General features: G+C 47.3%; 1 protein-coding gene and 1 non-coding gene across 7 annotated transcripts; both read right to left on the bottom strand.

Annotated features, from left to right (window-relative positions):
- Window positions 1-241: 241 nt before the first annotated feature.
- Window positions 242-25000, bottom strand: GINS4 (GINS complex subunit 4). 6 transcript variants are annotated; one of them, XM_017963801.4, is made up of 9 exons: window positions 24811-25000; window positions 24548-24599; window positions 23952-24066; window positions 11208-11294; window positions 5250-5363; window positions 3079-3176; window positions 2882-2970; window positions 982-1072; window positions 242-891 (listed from the first exon to the last, which is right to left on the bottom strand). In XM_017963801.4, exons 3-9 carry the CDS (start codon window positions 24045-24047, stop codon window positions 795-797), a joined length of 672 nt encoding a protein of 223 aa, XP_017819290.1. In that variant the 5' UTR covers window positions 24048-24066; window positions 24548-24599; window positions 24811-25000; the 3' UTR covers window positions 242-794. The 6 variants fall into 6 exon arrangements, with proteins under 6 accessions (XP_017819290.1, XP_017819291.1, XP_054099867.1 ...); XM_017963802.4 differs by having other exon boundaries at window positions 24820-25000; XM_054243892.2 differs by lacking the exon at window positions 24548-24599 and having other exon boundaries at window positions 24798-25000.
- Window positions 23111-23251, bottom strand: LOC118146958 (U4 spliceosomal RNA). The gene has a single exon (XR_004733144.3). It is a non-coding gene; the product is annotated as a U4 spliceosomal RNA (small nuclear RNA).
- Window positions 25001-25711: the final 711 nt, after the last annotated feature.

The following is a 25711-nucleotide window of genomic DNA, read 5'->3' as shown; positions in this document are numbered from 1 at the left end:
CATTTCATCCATTCCTCTTGAAAAATGAATTACTTCAACCAGAAAAGAAGCCAGAGGTCACAATACAGGATGGTTAACATTGCTCTGTTAACAATGCCTTGGCCAAGGACAGCTGGATGGCCTGGAGGCTGGCTTGGCAAAGCCGCTGAAGAGTCGGGGAGGGCTGTGGGTTAACAGCAGGGAGCACAGACTTCATTAGACTACAAGCCGGAGCAGTCCAGAGGTGCCTTCTGCCGCAGAATGGAAATTTAATAATGATTTATTGGTTTAGTTGTGATTTTCAGTTAAGCATGACGGAAATTGGTTTTAAGTCCAATATCAGAGGCTCTACAATGTTAGTTCACACAGTCTAATGATGTATGATGGGAGAAGGCTGCAGCTATTTTCTTTAATCTATTTACAATCTTCCCAGCAGAAAGGCTAAATGAACTCTCCTACCACTGTCAGGTCAGGGCTAAATGCAGCCCCAATCACAGGCAGGGATGCCCTCTTAGGAACTACCTCTGCCTGACTTTCCTTAGCTCAGAAACTACTACAAAGGGAAAAGGCACCAAGAGCCTCTGCGGCTCTGCCAAGTGTGCAGAATAAACAGAGCAATGGCCCTACTTGCTGACACGGGCTGAAACAGCAGACAGGACACGTGGAGTTCCTCCTCACGCCCGCCACCTGCAGCACTACTGAGGAATGTCTGATGCCTAGTGAACTTTATTATTGTCCTCAGGCACGAGGTGAAATGAGGGCTTTCTAGTATTTTCTCTAGGGTTCCAGGTCTTCATCCTTGTTTATGTCTAGTTTTAAATCAGCTGGACGGCTCCAGATGCAACCAGAGGTGCAATGGTTTTGTATCGGATCAAGTGCTGCGAGCCCTTCTCCAGGTCAATCACGTAGTCCCTGAAAAAGAAGGAAACACATCTGCCTGCAGAGCTCCGCTGTCTTCCGTCGGGAGGAATGTGCCCACCGCGAAAGACGCACGTCACTCACCCCTGCTCATCTGTGTCTGGTTCTACCAGTATGTTTTCTTGTCGTTCTCTCACTCTCAAAAACACGTAAGAATCTAGATCTGGTTTGGGAACTGCCAGGAAAACATAATGCGATCAGGAAATGCTTGGCTGACAAAGTCAATAGAGGAAAACTTGCTGGGATGAATGCTATGGCACAATCAGGATTCAGATAGGAGCCCAGCCCATTCCAGTTCTTCTAACATGCAGACAGAGTGGCTGACCAGGGAGGGAACTGGACATGGATGGGGCCTTTTGTTTTTCTCACGCAGGCTCAGTAAAATGACCAACTCAGGGTTCCACAAGTCTGCCATGGGTCTGACTTGCTCCTGGTGCTATGGGCTAAACTGTGTTCCCCAAAATTCGTAAGTTGAAGCCCTAACTCCCAGTACTTCAGAGTGGGGCTGTATTTGGAGACATGGCTTTTAAAGAGGCAATTAAGTAAAAATGAGGCCAGCAGGGTGGGTCCTAATCCAATCTGACTGATGTCTTATGAGAGTAGGCCAGGCATGTGATCCCAGCATTTTGAGAGGCTGAGGCTAGAGGATCAGTTGAGGCCAGGAGTTTGAGACCAGCCTAGGCAACATAGCAGGACTCTGTCTCTAATAAAAAGAATCTAAAAATAATAGCCAGGCATGGTGACAAACGCCTATAGTTCCAGCTACTTGGGAGGCTGAGGTGGGAGGATCTCTGGAGCCAGGAGCTCGAGGCTGCAGTGTGCTGTGACAGTGCCAATGCACTCCAGCCTGGGCAATGCAGCAAGACCTTATCTCAGAAGAAAAAGGCAGCGGGATGGAGGAGACTAGGACACACAGAGACTGCGATTAGTGACCTTACAAAAGTAGCCTGAGAATCTGCTTGCCCCTTGCCCCTTTCCTTCTCTGTGAGGATATATGGAAGGTGCCATCTATGAGGAACGGGCCCTTGGCAGGCACTGGATCTGTGGGGGCCTGGATCCTGGCTTTCCTGGCCTCCAGAACTCGGAGCAGCCGAAGGGACTAAGACCTTGGTCCATCGCCACAGAGGTGGGTGTGTGGCCCTCAGCCCCAGCCCAGGCTGGGCAGAGATGAACTTCCAGGGCTCAGGTGTACTGGAGCTCGTGGCCTCGGCACACTAAGCTCAGCTTGTAGACAAGGCAGGCTCCAGTCCCCTGGTGGGCGTTTGTTCTGGTGTGGCAATTTTGCCTAAGGAGGTCATGCTTGGATCTGGGGCATTGTGAAACATTGAGGAATATGTGCTTTATCTTGTAAGCCACCCCAGTGGGTTGATCCGAGGTTAAGGGCTCTGTCCATACTTCCCTTTCCTCACTCAGTAGCCCTCAGAGGCTGGCACCAAGAGGCAGGAGGAGGGGCTCTGCCCAAGCTCCCCTTCCCTGGCTCGCCTTCCTCCTCTCCCCTCACCCTCCACCCTGCTCCACTTCTGAGGCCACAGGGAATCACTGGAGGTCTCCCTAGCCTCCTGTTTCAGCCCTCCCCTCCAGCTGGACAGGCCCTGCATGTTCTGGGACCTGTGAGGAAGAGATGGCCAGCCCCTTAGAGCAGGGGCAATGCTGGCGTGGCCTCTGCAGTACTGGCGTTTGGGATGGTTGGCACCTGACAGAGGCTCAGCGGATGGCTGCTGAAGGTGAATGTGGCTCCACACCTGCATCTACCACCACCAGTGCAGCCATGGGGCTCAGTCCACCTCAGGGAACATAGAAGCAATGCTCAAACGCCTACCATTCCATCTGCTTTCCATGAGTTTTCTGGTTTTTAGCCAGAATCCTTCCTCTTTTTTATCTACATAATGATCTTTCCATATTTGGGTAAAAACAGTGAAGACAGGATCCCACCCTGGGGCACCTGGGGATGGCTGGGCCACCTGCAGGGGGATGTCCTGTTTACCTGCCCGGAAAAGGTCCACCTTCTGTAAGTTAGGGGGCATGTGCTTCAAGGCAACATTTTTCAGATAAGTCTCTGTGTTTGCCATGAACCTGAAAGACACAAATTCAAATTGCTGTGGCAATGGCAGCAGTGCACAGGCCTCCAGGACAGGCATCATGCTGAAACAGCCAGATGCCACATGCCGACAACTCACTCACTCTCTGGTAAAGGCCAACTCTTCCGGGGAAAGGCTGGAAGGCTCCCCGTCCCGGCGGGTTTTCTCCTTCTCAAGGACATGAGGGAAAAACTTCTCTATCTGTGAGGACAAAGCAAAACCTTCATGGAAACATCAGCCAAAGTCAAAGAGAAGAATGTGGTTAACATGAAGAGGGTTTACACAACCCTCCCGAGGAAGGACATGTGGCCTGGAGGTGGGGTGGGGTAGGTGGACAGGCATACCATAAAACATGTGACAACGTCTCTGCGACACCCTTGCAGGCAAGCTGTGGACCTCGGGCTAGGGGACGGCTGGAATTGGGAGACTCCTAAGTGGCTGAGCAAAGCTGACTCACCGGGTAGATGTCAAACTGTAGGGAAGTCTTTGGTTTAAGACCCTTGCCACAGTCCAGTTAATGAATCACATAAAGTTTTTTTTTTTTTTTTTTGGAGAAGGAGTCTCACTGTGTCACCCAGGGTGGAGTGCAGTGGCACGATCTCGCCTCCCTGCAACCTCCAACTCTCAGGTTCAAGCAATTTTCCTGCCTCAGCCTCCCAAATAGCTAGGATTACAGGCATTCACCACCACATCCAGCTGATTTTTGTATTTTTAGAAAAGACGGGGTTTTGCCATGTTGGCCAGGCTGATCTTGAATTTCTGACCTCAGGTGATCCACTTGCCTTAGCCTCCCAAAGTGCTGGAATTACAGGCTTGAGTCACTACACTGGCTGGTCATCACCAGCTTTGGTAAGCATGTCATCAAAAACCTTATGTGGGCCGGGTAGAGTGGCTTACGCCTGTAATACCAGCACTTTGGAAGGCCAAGGTGGGTGTGGATCACCTGAGGTCAGGAGTTTGAGATCAGCCTGGCCAACATAGTGAAACGCTGTCTCTTCTAAAAATACAAAAATTAGTTGGGCATGGTGGCAGAGGCATGTAATCCCAGTTACTCCAAAGGCTGAGACAATATAGAATTGCTTGAATTCGGGAGGCAGAGGTTGCAGTGAGCTGAGATCCTGCCACTGCACTCCAGTCTGGGTGACAGAGTGAGACTCCATCTCCAACAACAACAAAAACAACGACCAAATAAAAACAAAACAAAGGGGTTGATGACATAAAGTATTAAGAGACAGCTAATATATGAGGGGACGAGATCAGGATCCAGAGACAAGGGAAATGGCCCAGTTTGATAAGATAAAGTTTAAGAGGGTAAGTATCAAGCCCCACACTTAAGGAGCCAAAACCTAAGCCATACAAATAGAGGACAGTGACTGGATGGGGAAATTATCATCTGAAAAGGGGTTAGTGTCCATGTGAGTGAAGAATGAGCTTGGGCATCGTACTGGTCAATATGCTAATGTGATAAATACGCTCGTGTGATGTGGCTGACATTTACCAGCTTCATATCCAGAGTAAGAGAAATGATCATTCTGTTCTCCAGAAACTTGGTCAAACTACAACTGGGATACTGTGTTTAGTTTTAGGTAGTGTAATTTAAGAAGGATAGAGACAAACCAGAACTTTTTCTTAGAGAAGAGTACAGGAGAGGAAATGGTTGGATGTGTGTGCCTAGGAGAAGACTTCAGAGAGACTGTGGGCAATTTTCAGGTAGCTGAACATTCTCATGTAGAAGAGAGAATGCATTTTATTTGTAATAACTAACGAGACACATAGAGCCAAATGAAAAATGTCAAGGAAGTAAGACTTTCCCAGGGTTATAAAATAGGATGTTTCACATTTCAGTTTTGCAAGTTAGAGGGCCAAAGCTGTAGGTGAATGCAAGTCATCCTGGTTCTTTAGAAGTTGACATTGGCCATTTGACAGACAAAACAGTTTTGGAACGAGTTCTCCTCTAGTCAGCATTCCCTATTCACAAATGCCAGGAACTCTCACTTCAGCAACACCACGCTGTAACGCCAGGGGCCGCATTCACACGGCAGGTGAACAAACTAACAATGTGTGCGGTGTCCCCGCGGTGGGCAAGACATGCTCCTCTGTGCTTCCCTGGAGCAATCTCTTGCCCTCCTTACACTTTAACTACACTGACACTGGGCTCCGAGCACCGTCTTCAGCTCCTGGACCCTTCTGGGCCAGCCCAACTCCTCCCCAGGACATTCAGTCTGCATTCCAGACTGCACTGCCTCCATCCCTCCAGGCATCTCCACGCCAAACCTTCATGAGGCGACACCGCAGGTAGCTGCTGAGGACGTAGCGGATCCTCTCCATCTCCATTTGGTGGATGCTGACCTTCAGGTCCTCCCTTTTGGCTCTCCTGACATTTTCTTCCTATTAAACGAGAAACTAAAGTTAAAAAAACATGTTCGACCATCATCACTGGCAACATTGAGGACCCACTATGTTTTGGTCCAAGGAAAAAAAAAATCATCATGTGAGTTTTCATTTTCTTTATCATTATATAAAGTGTCAGTAATAGTCATTTACTTTTAGAAAATGACCATTTGAATAGAATCTATTCAGCCAGAGAGTTCCAGAAGAACTCCAATCCCATTGTAAAGGAGATAATTCAGCACACGAAGAAAAGCAGTGTTAGAACTGTGAAATACCCACATTTTAGAGCTTCTCTGAAGGTCACAATGATTTACACTCAGATCATCTAGGCTAGGGACGACAAATTGAAATGTCTGCAAGGGCCAGGTAAGGAGACTACAAGAGCAGGGTGGGTAGTCAGGGGTTGTAGGAGCAGGAAACACATGAATGGGAGGGTGGATAGGCAGGGGCTGTGGGAACAGGGAGTGCATGGATGTGAGGGTGGGTAGTCAGGGGCTGTGGGAGCAGGGAGTGCATGGATGGGAGGGTGGGTAATCAGGAGGTGTGGGAGCAGGGAGGGCATGGATGGGCAGCTCCGATGCTGCTCTGAGGGTGGGTAGTCAGGGGCTCTGGGAACAGAAAGTACATGGATGTGAGGGTTGCTAGTGAGGGGCTGTGAAAGCAAGGAGTGCATAAATGGGAGGGTGGGTAGTCAGGGGCTGTGAAAGAAGGGAGTGCATGGAAGTGAGGGTGGGTAGTCAGGGGCTGCAGGGGAGCAGAAAGTGCACGGATGGGAAGGTGGGTAGTCAGGGGCTGTGAAAGCAGGGAGTGCATGGATGTGAGGGTGGGTAGTCAGGGGCTGGAAGGGAGCAGAAAGTGCATGGATGGGAAGGTGGGTAGTCAGGGGCTGTGGGAACACCGAGTGCATGGATGGGAGGTTGGGTAGTCAGGGGCTGTGAAAACAGGGAGTGCATAGATGTGAGGGTGGGTAGTCAGGGGCTGTAGGAGCAGAAAGTGCATGGACAGGAGGGTGGGTAGTCAGGGGTTGTGGAAGGAGAGAGTGCATGGATGTGAGGGTGGGTATTCAGGGGCTGGAGGAGCAGAAAGTGCATGGACAGGAGGGTGGGTAGTCAGGGGCTGTGGAAGGAGAGAGTGCATGGATGTGAGGGTGGATATTCAGGGGCTGGAGGAGCAGAAAGTGCATGGATGGGAGGGTGGGTAGTCAGGGGCTGTGGAAGGAGAGAGTGCATGGATGTGAGGGTGGGTAGTCAGGGGCTGTGGGAGCAGGGAGTGCATGGATGTGAAGGTGGGTCCTCAGAAGCTGTGGGAGCACAAAGTGCCTGGATGGGAGGGTGGCTAGTCAGGGGCTGTGGGAGCACAGAAGCATAAATGGGAGGGTGGGTAGTCAGGGGCTGTGGGAGCACAGAAGCATAAATGGGAGGGTGGGTAGTCAGGGGCTGTGGAGGCACAGAATGCATGAATGGGAGGGTGGGTATTCAGGGGCTGTGGGAGCAGGGAGTGCATGGATGTGAGGGTGGGTAGTCAGGGGCTGTAGAAGCAGGGATTGCAAGGATAAGAGGGTGGGTAGTAAGGGGTTGCAGAAGCAGGGAATGCATGCATGGGAGGGTGGGTAATCAGGGGCTGGGGAAGCACTAAGTCCATGAGTGTGAGGTGGGAAGTCAGGGGCTATAAGAACAGGAAGTGCATGGATGGGAGGATGGGTAGTCAGGGACTGTGGGGCACAGGGAGCGCATGGATGGATGGCTCTTGTGGTACTCTGAGGGCGGTGGTCAGAAGCTGTGAGGCACAGGGAATGCATGGATGGGCAGCTCTCATGCTGCTCTGAGGGTGGGTAGTCAGGGGCTGTGGGAGCAGAGAGTGCATGGATGTGAGGGTGGGTAGACAGGGGCTGAGGGACCAGGGAGTGTATGGATCTGTGGGTGGGTAGTCAGGGGCTGTGGGAACAGGGAGTGCATGGATGGGAGGGTAGGTAGTTGGGCTGTGGGAGCAGGGAGTGCATAGATGTGAGGGTGGGCAGTCAGGGGGTGTGGGAGCAGGGAGTGCATGGATGGCAGGGTGGGTAGTTAGCGGCTGTGGTAAAAGAAAGTACATGGATGGAAGGGTGGGTAGTCAGAGGCTGTGGGAGCAGGAAGTGCATAGATGTGATATTGGGTAGTCAGGGGCTGTGAGAGCAGGGTGTGCATAAATGCGCGGGTAAATACTCAGGGACTGTGGGAGCAGGAGTGCATGGGTTTGAGGGTGGGTAGTCAGGGGCTATGGGAGCAGTGAGTGCATGGATGGGAGGGTGGGTAGTCAGGGAATGTGAGAGCAGGAAGTGCATGGATGGGAGGATGGGTAGTCAGGGGCTGTGGGGCACAGAAAGCTCATGGATGGAGGGCTCTCATGCTGCTCTGAGGGTTGGTAGTCAGGGGCTATGAGGCACAGGGAATGCATAAATGGGAAGGTGGTTAGTTAGGGGCTGTGGCAGCAGGGAGTGCATGATTGGACAGCTCTAATGCTGCTCGGAGGGTGGATAATAAGGGGCTGTGGGAGCAGGGAGTGTATGGGAGGGTGGGTATTCAGGGGCAGTAGAAGCAGAAAGTGCATGGATGGGAGGGTGGGTAGTCAGGGGCTGTGGAAGCAGGAAGCGCACAGATTAAACTGTGGGCATTTTAAATACACAAAATATACATTGTCCATTTTAAATACACAAAATATTGATCAGCCATTATTAATACCCATTTTTAGAATGAAGCAATATTCCTGTTCTCTCTCCCTCTTTTTCTTCCTCTTTCTTCCTCTCTTTCTCTCCTTTTTTTCTAAAAAAAAGCTATACAGAACCTTGCAACAAGTATTAAAAAAAAAAGAAGGTACCAGGAATGGCATGCCCATTTACAGCTGTATGATAGGCATTCAACAATCACAGGTATACCACAGTGATCATTTCTGGAGGATAAACTGGGGAAATTGAAAATTCTACATTAGGGCTCTAAAATACTCCCAAATCATCATTTGCTATCTATTGCATCACCGAGTAGCGCATCAGAAATCTATCTCTTCTGTAATTTATTTTATACACATTTACCTTGTTGTGCCAGTTTCATTTACATGCTAGTGACCTATATATAAAAAGGTATAGTGCCTGTACATAAGGAATTTTTATGACTGGCTAAATTACTTGAAGGCCACAGATATGTTCTACCCACTTCTAACCCTTCTGAAGGAACAACTGTTAGGTTCTGAAACTATATACACTATTTGCTTTAAGAGACTACAGTATAGAAAGTCCTGAAATAAACCACAGAGTATGAATAGTTTGTGAATGATAAAAAATAAATAAAAAAGAAACTGTGGGCAGTCACAGGCTGTGGGATCAGGGAATGCATTGACGGGCGGGTGGGTAGTCAGGGCTTGTTGGGAGCAGGGAGTGCATGGATATGAGGGTGGGTAGTCAGGCATGTGGGGGCAGGGAGTGCATAGATGGAAGGGTGGGTAGTCAGGATATGGGAGCAGCAAGTGCATGAATGAAAGAATGGGTAGTCAGGGGTTGTGGGGCACAGGGAGCCTGTGGATGGAGGGTTCTCATGCTGCTCTGAGGGTGGTAGCCAGGGGCTGTGAGACAGGGAATGCATGGATAAGGTATGTAGTCAGGAAAAATGGGAGGAGGGACTGCATAAATGGGCAGTTCTCATGCTGCTCTGAGGGTGGGTAGTCAGGGGCTGTGGGAGCAGGGAGTGCATGGATCAAAAGGTGGGTAGTCAGGTGCTGTGGGAGCAGGGAGTGCATAGATAGGAGAATGGGTAGTGAGGGGCTATGGGAGAGGGAGTGCATGGATGTGAGGGTGGGTCCTCAAAAGCTGTGGGAGCACAAAGTGCATGGATGGGAGTGTGGGTAGTCAAGGATTGTGGGAGCAAAGAGTGCATGGATGAAAGGGTGGGTATTAACGGGCTGTGGGAGCAGGGAGTGCATGGATTAAAGGATGGGTACTCAGGGGCTGTAGGAGTAGGGAGTGCATGGATGGACAGCTCTCCTGCTGCTCTAAGGGTGGGTGGTTAGGGGCTGTGGGAGCAGGGAGTGCATGGACGTGAGGGTGGGTAGTTGGGCTGTGGGAGCACGGAGTGCATGGATAGGAGGGTGGGTAGTCGGGCTATGGGAGCAGGGAGTGCATGGATGGGCAGCTCGCATGCTGCTCTAAGGGTGGGTATTCAGGGGCTGTGAAAGCAGAAAGTGCATGGATGAAGGAATGGGTAGTCAGGGGCTGTAAGAGCAGGGAATGCATGGATGGAAGAATTGGTAGTCACGGGCTGTGGGAGCAGAAAGTCCAGGGATGGGAGGGTGTGTAGTCAGGGGCTGTGGAAGCAGGGATTGCAGGGATGTGAGAGTGGGTAGTCAGGGGCTGTCAGAGAAGAAAGTGCATGGATGTGAGAGTGGATAGTCAGAAGCTGTGGGAGCAGGGAGTGTATGGATCGAAAGGTGGGTAGTCAGGGGTTGTGAAAGCAGGAAGTGCATAATGGGAGAATGGGTAGTCAGGGGCTATGGAAGCAGGGAGTGCATGGGTGTGAGGGTGGGTAGTCAGGGGCTATAAATGCAGGGAATGCATGGATGGGAGGGTGGGTAGTCAGGGGCAGAGGGACCAGGGAATGTATGGATGTGAGGGTGGGTAGTCAGGGGCTATGGAAGCAGGGAGTACATGGATGTGAGCATGGGTAGTCAGGGGCTGTGGGAGAAGGGAGTGTATGGATCGAAGGGTGGGTAGTTAGGGCCTGTGGGCGCAGGGTGTGTATGGATGCGAGAATGGGTAGTCAGGGGCTGTGGGAGCAGGGAGTGCATGATTGACAGGGTGGGTAGTGAGGGGCTGTGGGAGCAGGGAGCGCATGGATAGAGGGCTCTCGTGCTGCTCTGAGGGTGGTAGTCAGGATCTGTGAGGCACAGGGAATGAATGGATGGGAAGGTGGGTAGTCAGGGGCTGTGGGAGTAGGGAGTGGATGGATGTGAGGGTGGGTAGGTAGTCAGGGGCTGTCGGAGCAGGGAGTGCATAGATGGGAAGCTCTCATATTGCTCTGAGAGTGGGTAGTCAGGGGCTGCGGAAACAGGGAGTGCATGGATGGGAGGGTGGGTAGTCAGCGGCTGCGGGAGCAGGGAGTGGATGGATGTGAGGGTGGGTGGTCAGGGGCTGTGGGAGCAGGGAGTGCATGGATGGGAGGGTGGGTAGTCAGGGGCTGTCGGAGCAGGGAGTGCATAGATGGGAAGCTCTCATATTGCTCTGAGGGTGGGTAGTCAGGGGCTGTAGAAACAGGGAGTGCATGGATGGGAGGGTGGGTAGTCAGTGGCTGTGGGAGCAGGGAGTGGATGGATGTGAGGGTGGGTGTTCAGGGGCTGTGGGAGCAGGGAGTGCAGGGATGGGAAGGTGGGTAGTCATGGGCTGTGGGAGCAGGGAGTGCATGGATGGGAGGGTGGGGACTCAGGGGCTATAGGAGCAGGGAGTGCATGGATGAAAGGGTGGGTAGTCAGGAGCTGTGGGAGTAGGGAGTACATGAATGGGCAGCTCTCATGCTGCTCTGAGGGTGGGTTGTCAGGCGCTGTGGGAGCAGGGAGTACATGGATGGGCAGCTCTCATTCTGCTCTTGTCACCTGTTCTCATGCAGCAATGCAGGATTTTAGATTTTTCATGAGAAGCCAGATATTTACAAGAACTGTGAAGCTTGATGAATGTAGACAAGTAATTCAACGATTTTTTTTAAAGAACTGGACTGCAGGTTGAGCCAAACAAAAGAGATTTGCTATCAGACCGCAATCTCTGTGTGTTGACCAAATGCTTTTACCTTCCTCCTCCTTGGTCGGCGCAAGACAAGCGGCTCTTACCATGTGCTCCAGCTGTTCCATGACACATTCTACAATCTCAGGCTTGCTCTCCAGCAGTTCAGGGGCAAACTTCTCATTCATCCAGGCCTAAAAGACAAATGCCAGAAAAAGTAAGCATCACCCACCACTGAGCTAAACAACCCTGTGAGTCAGCACATAACCCACCAAAACCAGGGATGGCACAGGCAGAGAAAACTGTCTGCCCACCAGCTGGAAACACTAGAGGTGTTCTGAAGACAAACTACGTTTGGTAATTGCTTTCTTGTGTCTTGTTTTACTAGGGAGGCTGTGTTCACAATCGTCTATTCAACTGACACTCATATAAACCCTTGCCTACTTCAGTTAGTATGATGCCTGGTGCTGAAAATGGTACCACCTGCTGTTCAAACAATGCCTTTGCCAGGCAGCCCAGGCACACTGCTACTCCACCAGCTCCTTCTTCGCAGGGAGCGCCGCACCATGTCTATTCAGAGAGGAAGCAACACCCTGCAATCCACACAGTTCTTCATTCCTAAAGCTCAGAGCACCTCACAAATATTTTTCATTCATCATCATCATGTCTCAGGGAAAGTGGATATAGTTATCCTCATCTTATTGAAAAAATGCAGATCGAGTAATGTGCTAATGGCCCCAAAGTACACAGGATTGCAATAGAAATAGATGCTCATCTATTATGGAGTTTTGGAGCCAGAGGTTAAAACTCTAATTTATGACTCAGGCCCAGCTGTTTGGTTCATTTTAGAGATTCCCAAGGCTTAGAGAACTGAAATATCTCTAAGTGACTGAGGAAAGCTATACTTATCTTTCAATTACAGGAAATGTAGTTTTAGCAAAGCTCAGAATTACATGCTGACCAGGCTCAACTTATTTTTTTCTGATGTGCTTGAGTGTCTGCTTCTCCCCGTGATCACCATCAAGACATATTACTAAATGCCGGGTATCGCTACTGTCATAGGCGTTTGTGAAGAGCCTGAGCATCTGTAACAGTCCTGCAGACTGAAACACAGAAACAAACAAAAAAAACCCCTGCATAATGCATAAGAAAGCATCCTATTTTCTGGAGGGCTTATTAAGAGCAGTATTTCTTTTTAATTGACTTTTATTAAATATTGAATTTTTATTTATTTATTTTTGAGATACAATCTAGCTCTTCTGCCCAGGTGGGAAGGCAGAGGCACAATACCAGCTCACTGCAAACTGCACCTCTCAGGTTCAAATGATTCTCCTGCCTCAGCCTTCTGAGCAGCTGGAATTATAGGCTAATTTTCATATTTTTATTAGAGACAGGGTTTCACCATGTTGGCCAGGCTAGTCTCGAACTCCTGATCTCGTGATCCACCTGCATCAGCCACCCAAAGTGCTGGAGTTACAGGCGTGAGCCACTGCGCCTGGCTCACGATATAAACACTTGTGTACGTACTTCATTAGAGAATATTATCATTATTTTAAAAGTCTCTGTGTGTCCTTCTTTCCTGAGAGGTAATCATTAGCTTGAATTTCCTTTTTAATTTCCTTTATGGTCTCACTACATTTGTTCTCTATAGAATACCTCCCAACTTGTTCATGACAGGATGTTAAAAGAAAATGATAGGCCGGACGCGGTGGCTCAAGCCTGTAATCCCAGCACTTCGGGAGGCTGAGTCGGGTAGATCACGAGGTCAAGAGATTGAGACCATCCTGGTCAACATGGTGAAACCCCGTCTCTACTAAAAATACAAAAAATTAGCCGGGCATGGTGGCGCGTGCCTGTAATCCCAGCTACTCAGGAGGCTGAGGCAGGAGAATTGCCTGAACCCAGGAGGCGGAGGTTGCGGTGAGCCGAGATTGCGCCATTGCACTCCAGCCTGGGTAACAAGAGCGAAACTCAGTCTCAAAAAAAAAAAAGAAAATGATAATGCTTGTCTGTACACTGGAGTAGCATTGGGAACAGCTACATTATGAAATTATGATAATAAAGCATAAAACATTAGGTGGAAGTTTATATTAATATAAAATTTTCACATAAATCTTTCCAAAATTTGTACAGAGAAACTTGTATCTAAATCCAATCTTTTTTTTTTAAATCAGGTTTTATGCTTGATATGGCTACATCTGGTTCCCTGATCACACAGTGGCATGATAATGGCTCACTGCATCAGAATCACCTCCAAGGCTTGTGATTCTCCTGCCTCAACCTCCAAAGTAGCTGGGACAGGTGCATACCATAAAGCCTGGCTAATTTTCAGATTTGTTTTATAAAAATGGGGTTTTTCCACATTGCCCAGGCTGGTCTCAAACTCCTGGCCTCAAGACATCCTCCTGCCTCAGCCTCCAAAAGTGTTGGGATTACAGGCTCGATCCACTGTGCCTGGCTCCTGATCAAAATTCTAAATGCCAATCTGTTCATTATTGTTATGGGCTAGATTGTGTCCCCCAATTTCCAGGACCTCAGACTGTGACTATATTTGGAGATGGGGGTCTTTAAAGAGGTGATTAAGTTAAAATGAGGTCATTAGGATGGCCCCTAATCCAGTAAGACTGGTGTCCTAATAGGAGGTAATTTCAACACAGACACACGAGAGGGAAGACCATGTGAGGACACAGGGAGAATATGGTCACCTACAAGCCCAAGGCAGAGGCCTCAGAGGAAGCTAACTATGCTGGCACTTTGACCTCAGCTTCTAGAATTAAGAAAATAATGTTCGATTTATGCCACACAGTTTTCGGGATTTTGCTCCGCAGCTCTAGCAAACTAAACAATCACAAAAACGAGCAACTCTGCACTACAGGTAATAACTTTTAAATCACGTTTTACAGGCATTGAAGGGTATCGTATATATTCTCCTGGAGCTGCGCTCATCAGTGGCCTTGTCAGGGTGTACCTTTGGCTGTGCCACACAGCATAAGAGGCTGGATCTGGCTATGGCAGCCATGTGGGTGGTGGGTCACTTCCTTGGCTGTACTCAGGGCAATGCACTGGAGCATCAAGCATGAGATGTTACTCCAGCTTACCCACTGTCAAGCTGGAGCTGTGCTGTCAGACTCCCCCCGCCCCATCATCTAGCTGCCTTTCCAGGACCCCTGATGATGCTCACTTGAGAAAGCAACCAGCCTGGGGCTCCGGCTGTCCTGGAAGGTGCAGGGGTCCACACTGAGGCATCTGTGGCATAGCAGTGTGCCACATCACCCAAGGTGGCAATGCTCTGCCTTGCACAATAATTTTGCAAGTTTGAACTTTACATAAAGTGTTTCCTTGGTAGCTCATATTTTATGGTTGTTATTGTTCTACATTACGTTCCTGTTACTCATGCTGTTTCAGGAGTCATTTTACTCATTTTCAATGTGGTTTTATTCCCACTGTATCTGGCATATTTTCTCAAATCCATGCTATTTGTTGATGGATATCTGGTGGCTCTCATTGTTAATTATTGCCAGCAATGCTGTGAACATATTGTACATGTCTCCTAGAGTACATGTGCAAGTTTTCACTAGGTATGTACCTGGGGGCGGAACTACAGGGCCGCAGTTATGTGCACCTTTATCTTTACTAGACAGTAACAAATTATTTTCCAAAGTGATTATACCTATTTACATCCCATGGCAGTATATAAATGTGTGAATTGCCCTACTTTTTTTTTTTTTTAAGATGGAGCCTTGCTCTGTTGCCCCGGCTGGAGTGCAGTGGCATGATCTCAGCTCACTGCAACCTCTACCTCAAGCCATTCTCCTGCCTCAACCTCCTAAGTAGCTGGGATGACAGGCATACCACCATGCCCAGCTAATTTTTGTTTCTTTTAATACAGATGGGGTTTCACCATGTTGGCCAGGCTGGTCTCGAACTCCTGACCTCAGGTGATCTGCCAAAGTGCTGAGATTACAGGTATGAGTCACCATGCCCAGCCTGCTCTACATTCATAAATTTTATTTTATTTTTTTGAGATAAGATCTTGCTATGTTCCTTAGGTTTGTCTCAACTCCTGGGCTCAAACGGACCTCCCAAGCAGCTAGAAGTACAGGCATGAGCCACTGAGCTCAGCTGCTCTACATTCTTGCCGTACTTTATATTGCTCATGTTTTTCAGTTCTCTCAATCTGATAGATATGAAATAGATACGAAATGATATCTCGTGAGTTTAATTTTCATTTTCCTGATTACTCAAAAGGTAAGCTTATTGGCCATCTTGTTTTCTTCTTCGAGGTATCAGTCTGTATTGGGCAGTCTGAAAGAGCTGTTTATGTACTGTGGATAACCATCTTATGTCAGCTACATACTAATATTTTGCAAATATCTTCTCCCAGCCTGGTGGCCTGTCTTACTCGCATACAGAAGTACAAACAGGTGGGGCATGGTGGCTTGCACCTGTAATCTCAGCACTTTGGGAGGCCAAAGCAGGCAGATCACAAGGTCAGCAGTTTAGTTTGAGACCAGCCTGGCCTACACAGCAAAACCCCAGCTCTATTAAAAATACAAAAATTAGCTGGGTATAGTGGCACACACCTGTAGTCCCAGCTACTCAGGAGAATCACTTGAACCTGGGAGGCGGGGTTGCAGTGAGCCAAGATCATGCCAATGCACTCCAACCTAGGTGACAGAGCACGATGCTATCTCAAAAAAAGAAAGAAAAAGTACAAACATAAGTTCTTAATTTTAATGGAATGGAATGTATCCATTCCATTAAAATTTTCATTTATGCTTTGTGCCTTTTGATTTTTGTTTCATGAACCCTCTGGGAAGAAACACCAGTTTTCAACAGTTTCTCATAAAGATCTGTGATACAAAAACAGATTAAGAATCACTATTAAATAGTAAGGATTGGGGAGATCGATCCAAGATGGCCAATTAGGAGCAGCTCAGGATTGCAGCTCCCAGCAAAAGCGTGGAGGGTGACCGCATTTTCAGACAGATTTTTATTGCCCACAGATCAGGAGATTCCCAGGTGGAGGAGCCCCATGGGTCACCAGCACGGCTGTTTCGGCCGGTGCCCTGGCATGGCAGTTCTCCATACAAAATACACAGGTCTGGGAACCATTTTAGCTGGTGATTGGAGCTTGGGGAAGACAGAGTCGCCCATTCAACTGATAGAAAGGGGACTGAAACAGGGAGCCAAGCCAGGTAATTCCTAGGCAAAAAAGCACCATGAATCTCAGTGCGGCTGTTTCAGTTGGTGCAGTGGGTTGCTGCACAGGAAATCACACAGATCCTGGGGCCTTTTCAACAGGTGACTGGAACACTTGGGAGACAAAAAAAAAAAGGCTCTGAGGCAGGGAGCCAGGTGATCAGGCTCGGCTGGTCCCACCCCCACAAAAAAACAGCAATCTTGAAACGCTCTGGATTGAGAGTTTCACAGCAAACACAGCTGAACCCGGGATGGTCCAGCTCTGTGGGGGAGGGGCATCTGCGATTACCAAGGCACTCCACCACTACGGAGGTAGTTTGCCATTGCTAAGGCAGCCCGCTGTTGCCGAGGCAGTTCTAACTACACCCGTATAAACAGGACTGCAGGGAAGTTCACATGGCAGCTGGGCAGAGCCCACAGCAGCTCAGCAAAGCCTCTGCAGGCAGACAGTGACTAGGCTGCCTCCTTGCTGGGCAGGGCAGCCCTGAAAAAAGGCAGCAGCACAACAGAAACTCATAAATAAAGCCCTAACTCCCCAGGACAGAGCACATGGGAAAAAAAAGGGGGTTTATGAGTTCTGCTGCAGCACACTTAAACGTACCTGCCCAGCAACTCTGAATGAACAACGGAGCTCACAGCTCAGCACTTGAGCTCCTATAAAGGATAGACTGTCTCCTCAATCAGCTCCCTGACCCCTGTATATCCAAAGAGTCACCTCATAAAGGAGAGCTCAGACTGACATCAGGTGGGTATCCTTCAGAAACAAAGATAGCAATAGAAACTGGCAGGAACCCTTACTGTTCTGCAGCTGCTGCAGGCGATCCCCAGGCAAGCAGGGCCTGGAGTGGACCTCAGTAGTCCTATAGCAAAGGGGCCTGACTGGTAGAAGGAAAACTAAGAAACAGAAAGAAATAACTTCATCATCAACAAACTGGAGGTCCACTCAGAGATCCAATCTGAAAGTCAACAACTACAAAGATGACAGGTGGATAAATACACAAAGATGGGAAGAAACCAGCACAAAAAGGATGAAAACACCTGAAATCAGAACACTTCTCCTCCTACAAGGGATCACAACTCCTCACCAGCAAGGGAAAAAGGCTGGATGGAGAATGAGTGTGATGAATTGACAGAATCAGGCTTCAGAAGGTGGGTAATAAGAAACTTCTGTAAGCCAAAAGAACATGTTCTAACCCAATGCAAAGAAACTAAGAACCTTGAAAAAAGATTTGATGAAATGAATGAAAATATTATTCATTTGACGAAAATGAAAAATATTCTAACAAGAATAAACAACTCAGAGAGGAATATAAGTGAATTGATGGAGCTGAAGAATACAACACGGGAACTTCGCGAAGCATACACAAGTTTCAACAGCTGAACTGATCAAGCAGAAGAAAGGATATCAGAGGTCGAAGATTAACTCAATGAAATAAAATGAGAAGGCAAGATTAGAGAAAAAAAGGGTAAAAAGGAATGAACAAAGTCTCCCAAGAAATATGGGACTATGTGAAAAGAGCTAATCTACGTTTGATAGGTGTACCTGAATATGACGAAGAGAATAAATCCAACCTGAAAAATACTCTTCAGGATATTATCCAGAAAAACTTCCCCAACCTAGCAAAGCAGGCCAATATTCAAGTCCAGGAAATACAGAGACCACCACAAAGATATTCCTCAAGAAGAGCAACTCCAAGGCACATAATCGTCAGATTCACCAGGGTTGAAGTGAAGGAGAAAATGCTAAGGGCAGCCAGAGAGAAAGGTCGGGTTACCTGCAAAGGGAAGCCCATCAGACTCACAGCAGATCTCTCAGCAGAAACCCTACAAGCCAGAAGAGAGTGGGGGCCAATCGTCAACATCCTTAAAGAAAAGAACTTTCAACCCGGATTTTCATATCCAGCCAAATTAAGCTTCATATGTGAAGGAAAAATAAAATCCTTTACGAATGAGCAAGTACTCAGAGATTTCATCACCACCAGGCCTGCTTTACAAGAGCTCCTGAAAGAGGCACTAAACATAGAAAGGAACAACCAGTACCAGCCATTCCAAAAACATACCAAACGGTAAAGAGCATCAACACAATGAAGAAACTGCATCAACTAACGGGCAAAACAGCCAGCTAGCATCAAAATGGCAGGATCAAATTCACATGCAACAATATCAACCCTAAATGTAAATGGGCTAAATGCCATAATCAAAAGACACAGACTGGCAAATTGGATAAAAAGCCAAAAGCCATCAGTGTGCTGTATCCACGAAACACATCTCACATTCGAGGATACACAAAGGCTCAAAATAAAGGGATGGAGGAAGATTTACTGAGAAAATTGAGAGCAAAAAAAAAAGCAGGAGTTGCAATTCTCATCTCAGATAAAATAGACTTTAAACCAACAAAGACCAAAAGAGACAAAGAAGAACATTACATAACGGTAAAAGGATCAATGCAACAAGAAGAGCTAATGATCCTAAATATATACGCACCCAATACAGGAGCACCCAAATAAATAAAGCAAGTTCTCAATGACTTACAAAGAGACTTAGACTCCCACACAATAATAGTGGGAGACTTTAACACCCCATTATCAATAACAGAGCAATAAGACAGAAAATTAACAGGAATATCCAGGACTTGAACTCAGACCTGGAGCAAGCAAACCTAATAGACATTTATAGAACTCTCCACCCCAAATCCACAGAATATACATTCTTCTCAGCACCACATCACACCTACTCTAAAATTGACCACATAATTGGAAGTAAATCACTCTTTAGCAAATGCAAAAGAATGGAAATCATAACAAACAGTCTCTCATACCACAGTACAATCAAGTTAAAACTCAGAATTGAGAAACTAACTCAGAACCACACAGCTTCATGGTAACTGAACGACTGGCTCTTGAATGTTGACTGGATAAACAATGAAATGAAGGCAGAAATAAAGATATTCTTCGAAACCAATGAGAACGAAGACACAACATACCAGAATCTCTGGGACACATTTAAAGCAGTGTCTAGAGGAAAATATATAGCAATAAATGCCCACATGAGAAGCAAGGAAAGATCTAAAATAACACCCTATCATCAAAATTGAAAGAGCTAGAGGAGCAAGATAAAAAAAAAAACTCAAAACCTAGCAGAAGACAAGAAATAACTAAGATCAGAGCAGAATTGAAGGAGATAGACACACAAAAAAACCCTTCAAAAAAAATCAATAAATCCAGGAGCTGGTTTTTCGAAAAGATCAACAAAATAGACAGACGACTAGCCAGATTAATTAAAAAGAAAAGAGAGAATAACCAAATAGATGCAATAAAAAACGATAAAAGGGATATCACCACAGATTTCACAGAAATACAAACCATCAGCAGAGATTATTACAAACATCTCTATGCACATAAACTAGTAAACCTAGAAAAAATGGATAAAGTCCTGGACACTTGCATCCTCCCAAGCCTAAACCAGGAAGAAGCCGAAACCCTGAATAGGCCAATAACAAGGTCTGAAGTTGAGGCAGCAATTAAGAGCCTACCCCCCCAAAAAAACCCAGGTCCAGACACATTCACAGCCGAATTCTATCAGACATACAAAGAGAAGGTGGTACCATTCCTTCTGAAACTATTCCAAACAATCCAAAAAGAGGGAATCCTTCCCAAATCATTTTATGAGACCAACATCATCCTGATACCAATACCCAGAAGAGACTCAACAAGAAAAAAAAAAACTTTAGGCCAATATCCATGATGAACATAGATACAAAAATCTTCAATAAAATACTGGCAAACTGATTGCAACAGCACATCAAAAAGCTTATCCACCATGATCAAGTAGGATTCATCCCAGGGATGCAAGGCTCGTTCAACATACGCAAGTCTATAAACCTAATTCACCACGTAAACAGAACCAAAGACAAAAACCACATGATTATCTCAATTGATGCAGAGAAGGCCTGTAACAAAATTCAACAGCCCTTTATGCTAAAACCCCTCAATAAACTAGGTATTGACAGAACGTATCTCAAATAATAAAAGCTATTTATGACAAACCAACAGCCAATATCATACTGAATGGGCAAGAACTGGAAGCATTCCCTTTGAAATCTGGGACTAGACAAGGATGCCCTCTCTCACCACTCCTATTCAATATAGTATTGGAAGTTCTAGCCAGAGCAATCAGGCAAGAAAAAGAAATAAAGGGTATTCAAATAGGAAAGGAGGAAGTCAAATTGTCTCTATTTGCGGATGACATGATTGTATATCATCTAGAAGACCCCATCGTCTCAGCCCAAAATCTCCTGAAGCTGATAAGCAATGTCAGCAAAGTCTCAGGATACAAAATCAATGTGCAAAAATCACAAGCATTCCTATACGCCAATAACAGACTTAAAGAGAGCCAAATCAAGAATGAACTGTCATTCACAACTGCTACAAAGAGAATAAAATACCTGGGAATACAACTAACAAAGGATGTAAAGGACCTCTTCCAGGAGAACTACAAACCACTATTCAATGAAATAAGAGGACACAAACAGATGGAGAAACATTCCATGTTCATGGTTAGGAAGAATCAATATCGTGAAAACGGCCATACTGCCCAAAGTAATTTACAGATTCAACACTATCCCCATCAAGCTACCAATGACCTTCTTCACAGAACTGGAAAAAAACACCTTAAACTTCTTATGGAACCAAAAGAGAGCCTGAATAGCCAAGTCAATTCTAAGCAAAAAAAAAAAAAAACAAAGCAGGAGGCATCACACTACCAGACTTCAAACTATACTACAAGGCTACAGTAATCAAAACAGCATGGTACTGGTACCAAAACAGAGATATAGACCAATGGAACAGAACGGAGGCCTCAGAGGCAACACCACACATCTACAACCATCCAATCTTTGACAAACCTGACAAAAACAAGCAATGGGGAAAGGAGTCCCTGTTTAATAAGTGGTGTTGGGAAAACTGGCTAGACATGTGCAGAAAGCAGAAACTGGACCCCTTCCTGACACCTTACACTAAAATTAGCTCTAGATGGATTAAAGACTTAAACATAAGACCTAACATCATAAAAACCCTAGAAGAAAACATAGGCAAAACCATTCAGGACATAGGCGTAGGCAAGGACTTCATGACCAAAACACCAAAAGCATTGGCAACAAAAGCCAAAATAGACAAATGGGACCTAATCAAACTCCACAGACTGTTGCTTCTGCACAGCAAAAGAAACAGTCATTAGAGTGAATTGGCAACCAACAGAATGGTAAAAAATTTTTGCAATCTACCCATCTGACAAAGGGCTGATATCCAGAATCTACAAAGAACTATAACAGATTTATAAGAAAAAAAAGCCCATTCAAAAATGGGCAAAGGACATGAACACTTTACAAAACAAGACATATATGAGGCCAACAAACCTATGAAGAAATGCTCATCATCACTGGTCATTAGAGAAATGCAAATCAAAACTACATTGAGATACCACCTCACGCCAGTTAGAATGGTGATCATTAAAAAATCTCAAGACAACAGATGCCAGAGAGGATGTGGAGAAATAGGAACACTTTTACACTGTTGGTGGGAGTGTAAATTAGTTAAACCATTGTGGAAGACAGTGTGGCGATTCCTCAAGGACCTAGAAATAGAAATTCCATTTGACCCACCAATCCCATTACTAGGTATATATCCAAAGGATTATAAATCGTTCTACTATAAGGACACATGTACACAAACGTTCATTGCAGCACTGTTTACAATAGCAAAGACCTGGAACCAACCAAAATGCCCATCGATGATAGACTGGACAGGGAACATGTGGCACATATACACCATGGAACACTATGCAGCCATCAACAACGATGAGTTCGTGTCCTTTGTAGGGACATGGATGAACCTGGAAACCATCATTCTCAGCAAACTGACACAAGAACAGAAAATCAAACACTGTATGTTCTCACTCACAGGTGGGTGTTGAACAATGAGACCACGCAGACACAGGGAGGGGAGCATCACACACTGGGGTCTGTAGTGGGGGGAAACGGGAGGGACAGCAGGGGGTGGGGATTTGGGGAGAAATGCTAGATACAGGTGATGGGGAAGAAGGCAGCACATCACTCTGCCATGTGTGTACCTATGCAACTATCTTGCATGTTCTTCACATGTACCCTAAAACCTAAAATGCAATAAAAGAAATAGTTGGGATTATCATATAATTTAAAAATGATTTTAGTTTGGTTTTTTCACTCATGATACCACGCACGGCAGGAAAGAATGAAGAATAGTAAAGAGGCAAACATGAGAGAGTTCTGGAAAGGGGCAGTTAGAGCAAGAGGGTAAGGATAATTACCACGAACAGCTCCTATTTAGTGAGTACTTATCACATCAGACAGCATGTTGAGCACTTTACACACACTACCTCATTTAATCAACCAAAAACTCCAGGAAGTAAACACTTGTACTGCCTCCACCATATTATTTTTTTTGAGACGGAGTTTCACTCTTGTCACCCAGGCAGGAGTGCAATGGCAGGATCTTGGCTCACTGCGACCTCCGGCTCCTGGATTCAAGCAATTCTCCTGCCTCAGCTTCCCGATTAGCTGGGATTACAGAGGCCCACCACCACACCTGGCTAATTTTTGTATTTTTAGTAGAGACGGGATTTTGCCACGTTGGTTAGGCTGGTGTTGAACTCCTAGACCTCAGGTGGTCCGCCCGCCTTGGCCTCCCAAAGTGCTGGGATTACAGGCGTGAGCCACTGCTCGTGGCCCTATTGTCTTCATACTAATTAATTAATTTATTTTTATTTTATTCAGTCTCCATAGACACTGTCAAAAATTGCCAATGCCGACTATATTTCAAGTTGTCATGGCGGGGTATTGGGAAAAGTTTTCAGTTAGCGATAATCGCACCTTCGATAAACTTCACTGGCTACAATACTGCCACTGCGCAAAGCTTATTGTCTCCATTTTAAAGTCAAGCAACCGCTTGAGACAAACTCCCTAACTTGCTTAAGATCACGTCACAGAGGAGTGACACAGACAGATTTAAATCCAGATAGTGTGAACTCCTGTTACCAGAGCTTCCTGAGATATGCATGTAAAGAACACAATTACTGGAACATGCGAAATACGTAATAAGTCACAGCTATTGTAACTAAAAGGAGAAATAATTCAGAAAGGATTTTAGATAAGCAGTGGACATATGGCAAACAGATGATTGAAGAAAAAACATGGGAGAAAAAGGAAGAATATGACCAGTTTCCCTTAATGGCATTTCAGCATTTTATTCTAAACAGGCATTCTCCAGGGAAACAGCAGATGTTGAAGGGACTAAGGTACAGAGTTAGAAGTCCCATCATACCTCTCTACAGTCCCTGAAAATAACAAGCAGACCCTCGCTCTGCGAACGGTTCACTGAATGTGCCCAAAGCTGTCCCTTACTGACCCCACTTGGGGATGCTGTGTTTGATACGATGAAGTTTCTAACAGCGAATGTCCTTCCGGCCTCCTGTTTCCGTGTAGACGGTAAGATCCAGTCCCTGTTCTCCTGAAATAAGCCCCGAATTCCATTTCCTCATTTTATGATCCCTGATACTCACAGGTGGACTAAATAAAAGGCTGACTGGAGCAAAGGGATTCGATCTGGGATGCTTACCTGCTCCAGCCTTTCAATGAGCTCTGCAGGAGTTAGCACCACCTCTTCACTACCCCCATCAGAGTCCTGTCCCAGGAAATCTGGTTCTTCTGTCATCTTCTCTGAGACCAGGAACCTAACGGGAAGGAAAGAACCAATACTCTGCAATGCGTTTTCCATTTATTTGCAAGAATAGACATCTACCTGGAGAAGGGAAAGGTTTATTGTGGTTTCCTGGGGTTGTGGAGGCCCCATTAGCAAGTGACAAGAGAACGCAGGGACTCTAGTGTTCCGGTGTCTGCCTCTTCCTCCAAGGCTTAGGTCAGGTATCGGTTTCTCAAACGGGCCTCCCCTTTAAGACTACCCACCAGGAACTGAGCACCTATCACACTATACAATCACTATTCATTTCTTTGACTTCCTGGTAAAGGTCTTGTTTCTTAGGGTCGGGGTTCGTTTTAGTGCCTGGCACTGAGCACTGGGGACGCAATGACCTGGGGGGGAGCCCCAGCTCTCAGCACAGTGTTTTGACCCCTATCAAGCACTTAACATCGTTGGGGGCTGGCCGGCTCACGCCTGTAATCCCAACACTTTGGGAGGCCGAGGCGGGAAGTTACCTTGAGCCCAGGAGTTCGAGACCAGCTTGGGCAACATAGGGAGTTCCTGTCTCTATAAAAATAAAAATTGTTAGGTGGATTAATCAATGCTAATTTCCCAGAGCCACAGGGCCCGGCAACACAGACCAGTCGGTGACCCCAAAGGCCTAAGGAGGTGGGTGGTAGGGACGAGGAAACTCCCCGGGGTCGCAGGGAAACTGCGAGCATGCCCCTCCCCTCCTCCCTCTCCGTGCCACCCACACAGGCCCACCCTCGCCACACACAGGTCTCACTCGACGCTCACGCGGGGACCTGGGAGACAGCGAGGCACTCCAGAGCAGCAGGCGGTAAGGACGTGGAGTTCGTGGGGACGCAGTCGGGGCACTTGGAAGCTGGAAGACAGCGGAGCAAACTGCTCGAGGCCTTCCCGGGACCAACTGGACTTCTCAGCTCCCGCGCTGCCCTCGGAAACTCTCCGCCCAGGCATACGTCACCGCGCAAGGGCGACGCTGACCAATCACGGCGCGGCGAAAAGAACCGGCTGTCTCATTGACCCCGCCCACTCGACGGGCGGGGACTGTCTTCGCGGCGGCCCGCGGTCCCAGAAACCCCCGGAAAGGAGGCGGTGGGAGGCTGGTCCCGCCCAACTGGGCCGGCCGCTCGGGTGTGTGGTTCTGGCTGCACTACCCACGACCGTCAGGAGGGGGCGCCCCGCCACTGCGGCTGAGAGGAGCAGCGGTGTCCATCCCAGGGCCAGCAGGGTGCCAGCGCCCGGGTACTGAATTCCTGGGGCGCTGGCGGGTCCCACCCAGAAGTGCGCTGTTGGAAGCAGGCCGCTGCAACCTCCTGGGTCGTCTCCACCCACAATTCCCGTGGCTCTTTGGGTTCTTCGTCTTTGCAGGGTTTCAGCTGAGGTCACTATGGTCATTGCCTTAGGAATCTCTTTTTTTCTTTCTCGAGATAGGGTCTCTCTCTGGTGCCCAGGCTGGAGTGCAGTGGTATGATCAAAGCTCACTGCAACGTCCGCGTTTCGGGCTCTAAGCAACCCTCCCACCTCCGCCTCTGGAGTACCTGGGACCACAGGCCAGCACCACCACGCCCAGCTGTTTTAATTTTTTTTTTTTTTTTTTTTTAAATAGAGCCGTGGGCGGGGAGAGGGGGAAGGGTTTTCCCTAGGTTGGCCAG

This window comes from Callithrix jacchus, chromosome 13 (genome assembly GCF_049354715.1).
Source record: "Callithrix jacchus isolate 240 chromosome 13, calJac240_pri, whole genome shotgun sequence".
Taxonomy (NCBI): domain Eukaryota; kingdom Metazoa; phylum Chordata; class Mammalia; order Primates; family Cebidae; genus Callithrix; species Callithrix jacchus.
Note: the sequence above shows the minus strand (reverse complement) of the source record. Positions and strands in the feature narration are given on the sequence as shown.

What these genes read in the sequence shown, in the direction of transcription:
- GINS4 (XM_054243892.2), bottom strand. Translation starts at nt 24,047, where the DNA reads ATGACAGAAGAACCAGATTTCCTGGGACAGGACTCTGATGGGGGTAGT. An exon ending in TCATTGAAAGGCTGGAGCAG is followed by an intron (nt 11,295 to 23,951) that starts GTAAGCATCCCA and finishes TTTGTCTTTTAG; the next exon opens with GCCTGGATGAATGAGAAGTT. An exon ending in GGTGGACCTTTTCCGGGCAG is followed by an intron (nt 1,073 to 2,881) that starts GTAAACAGGACA and finishes TTTTCCTGGCAG; the next exon opens with TTCCCAAACCAGATCTAGAT.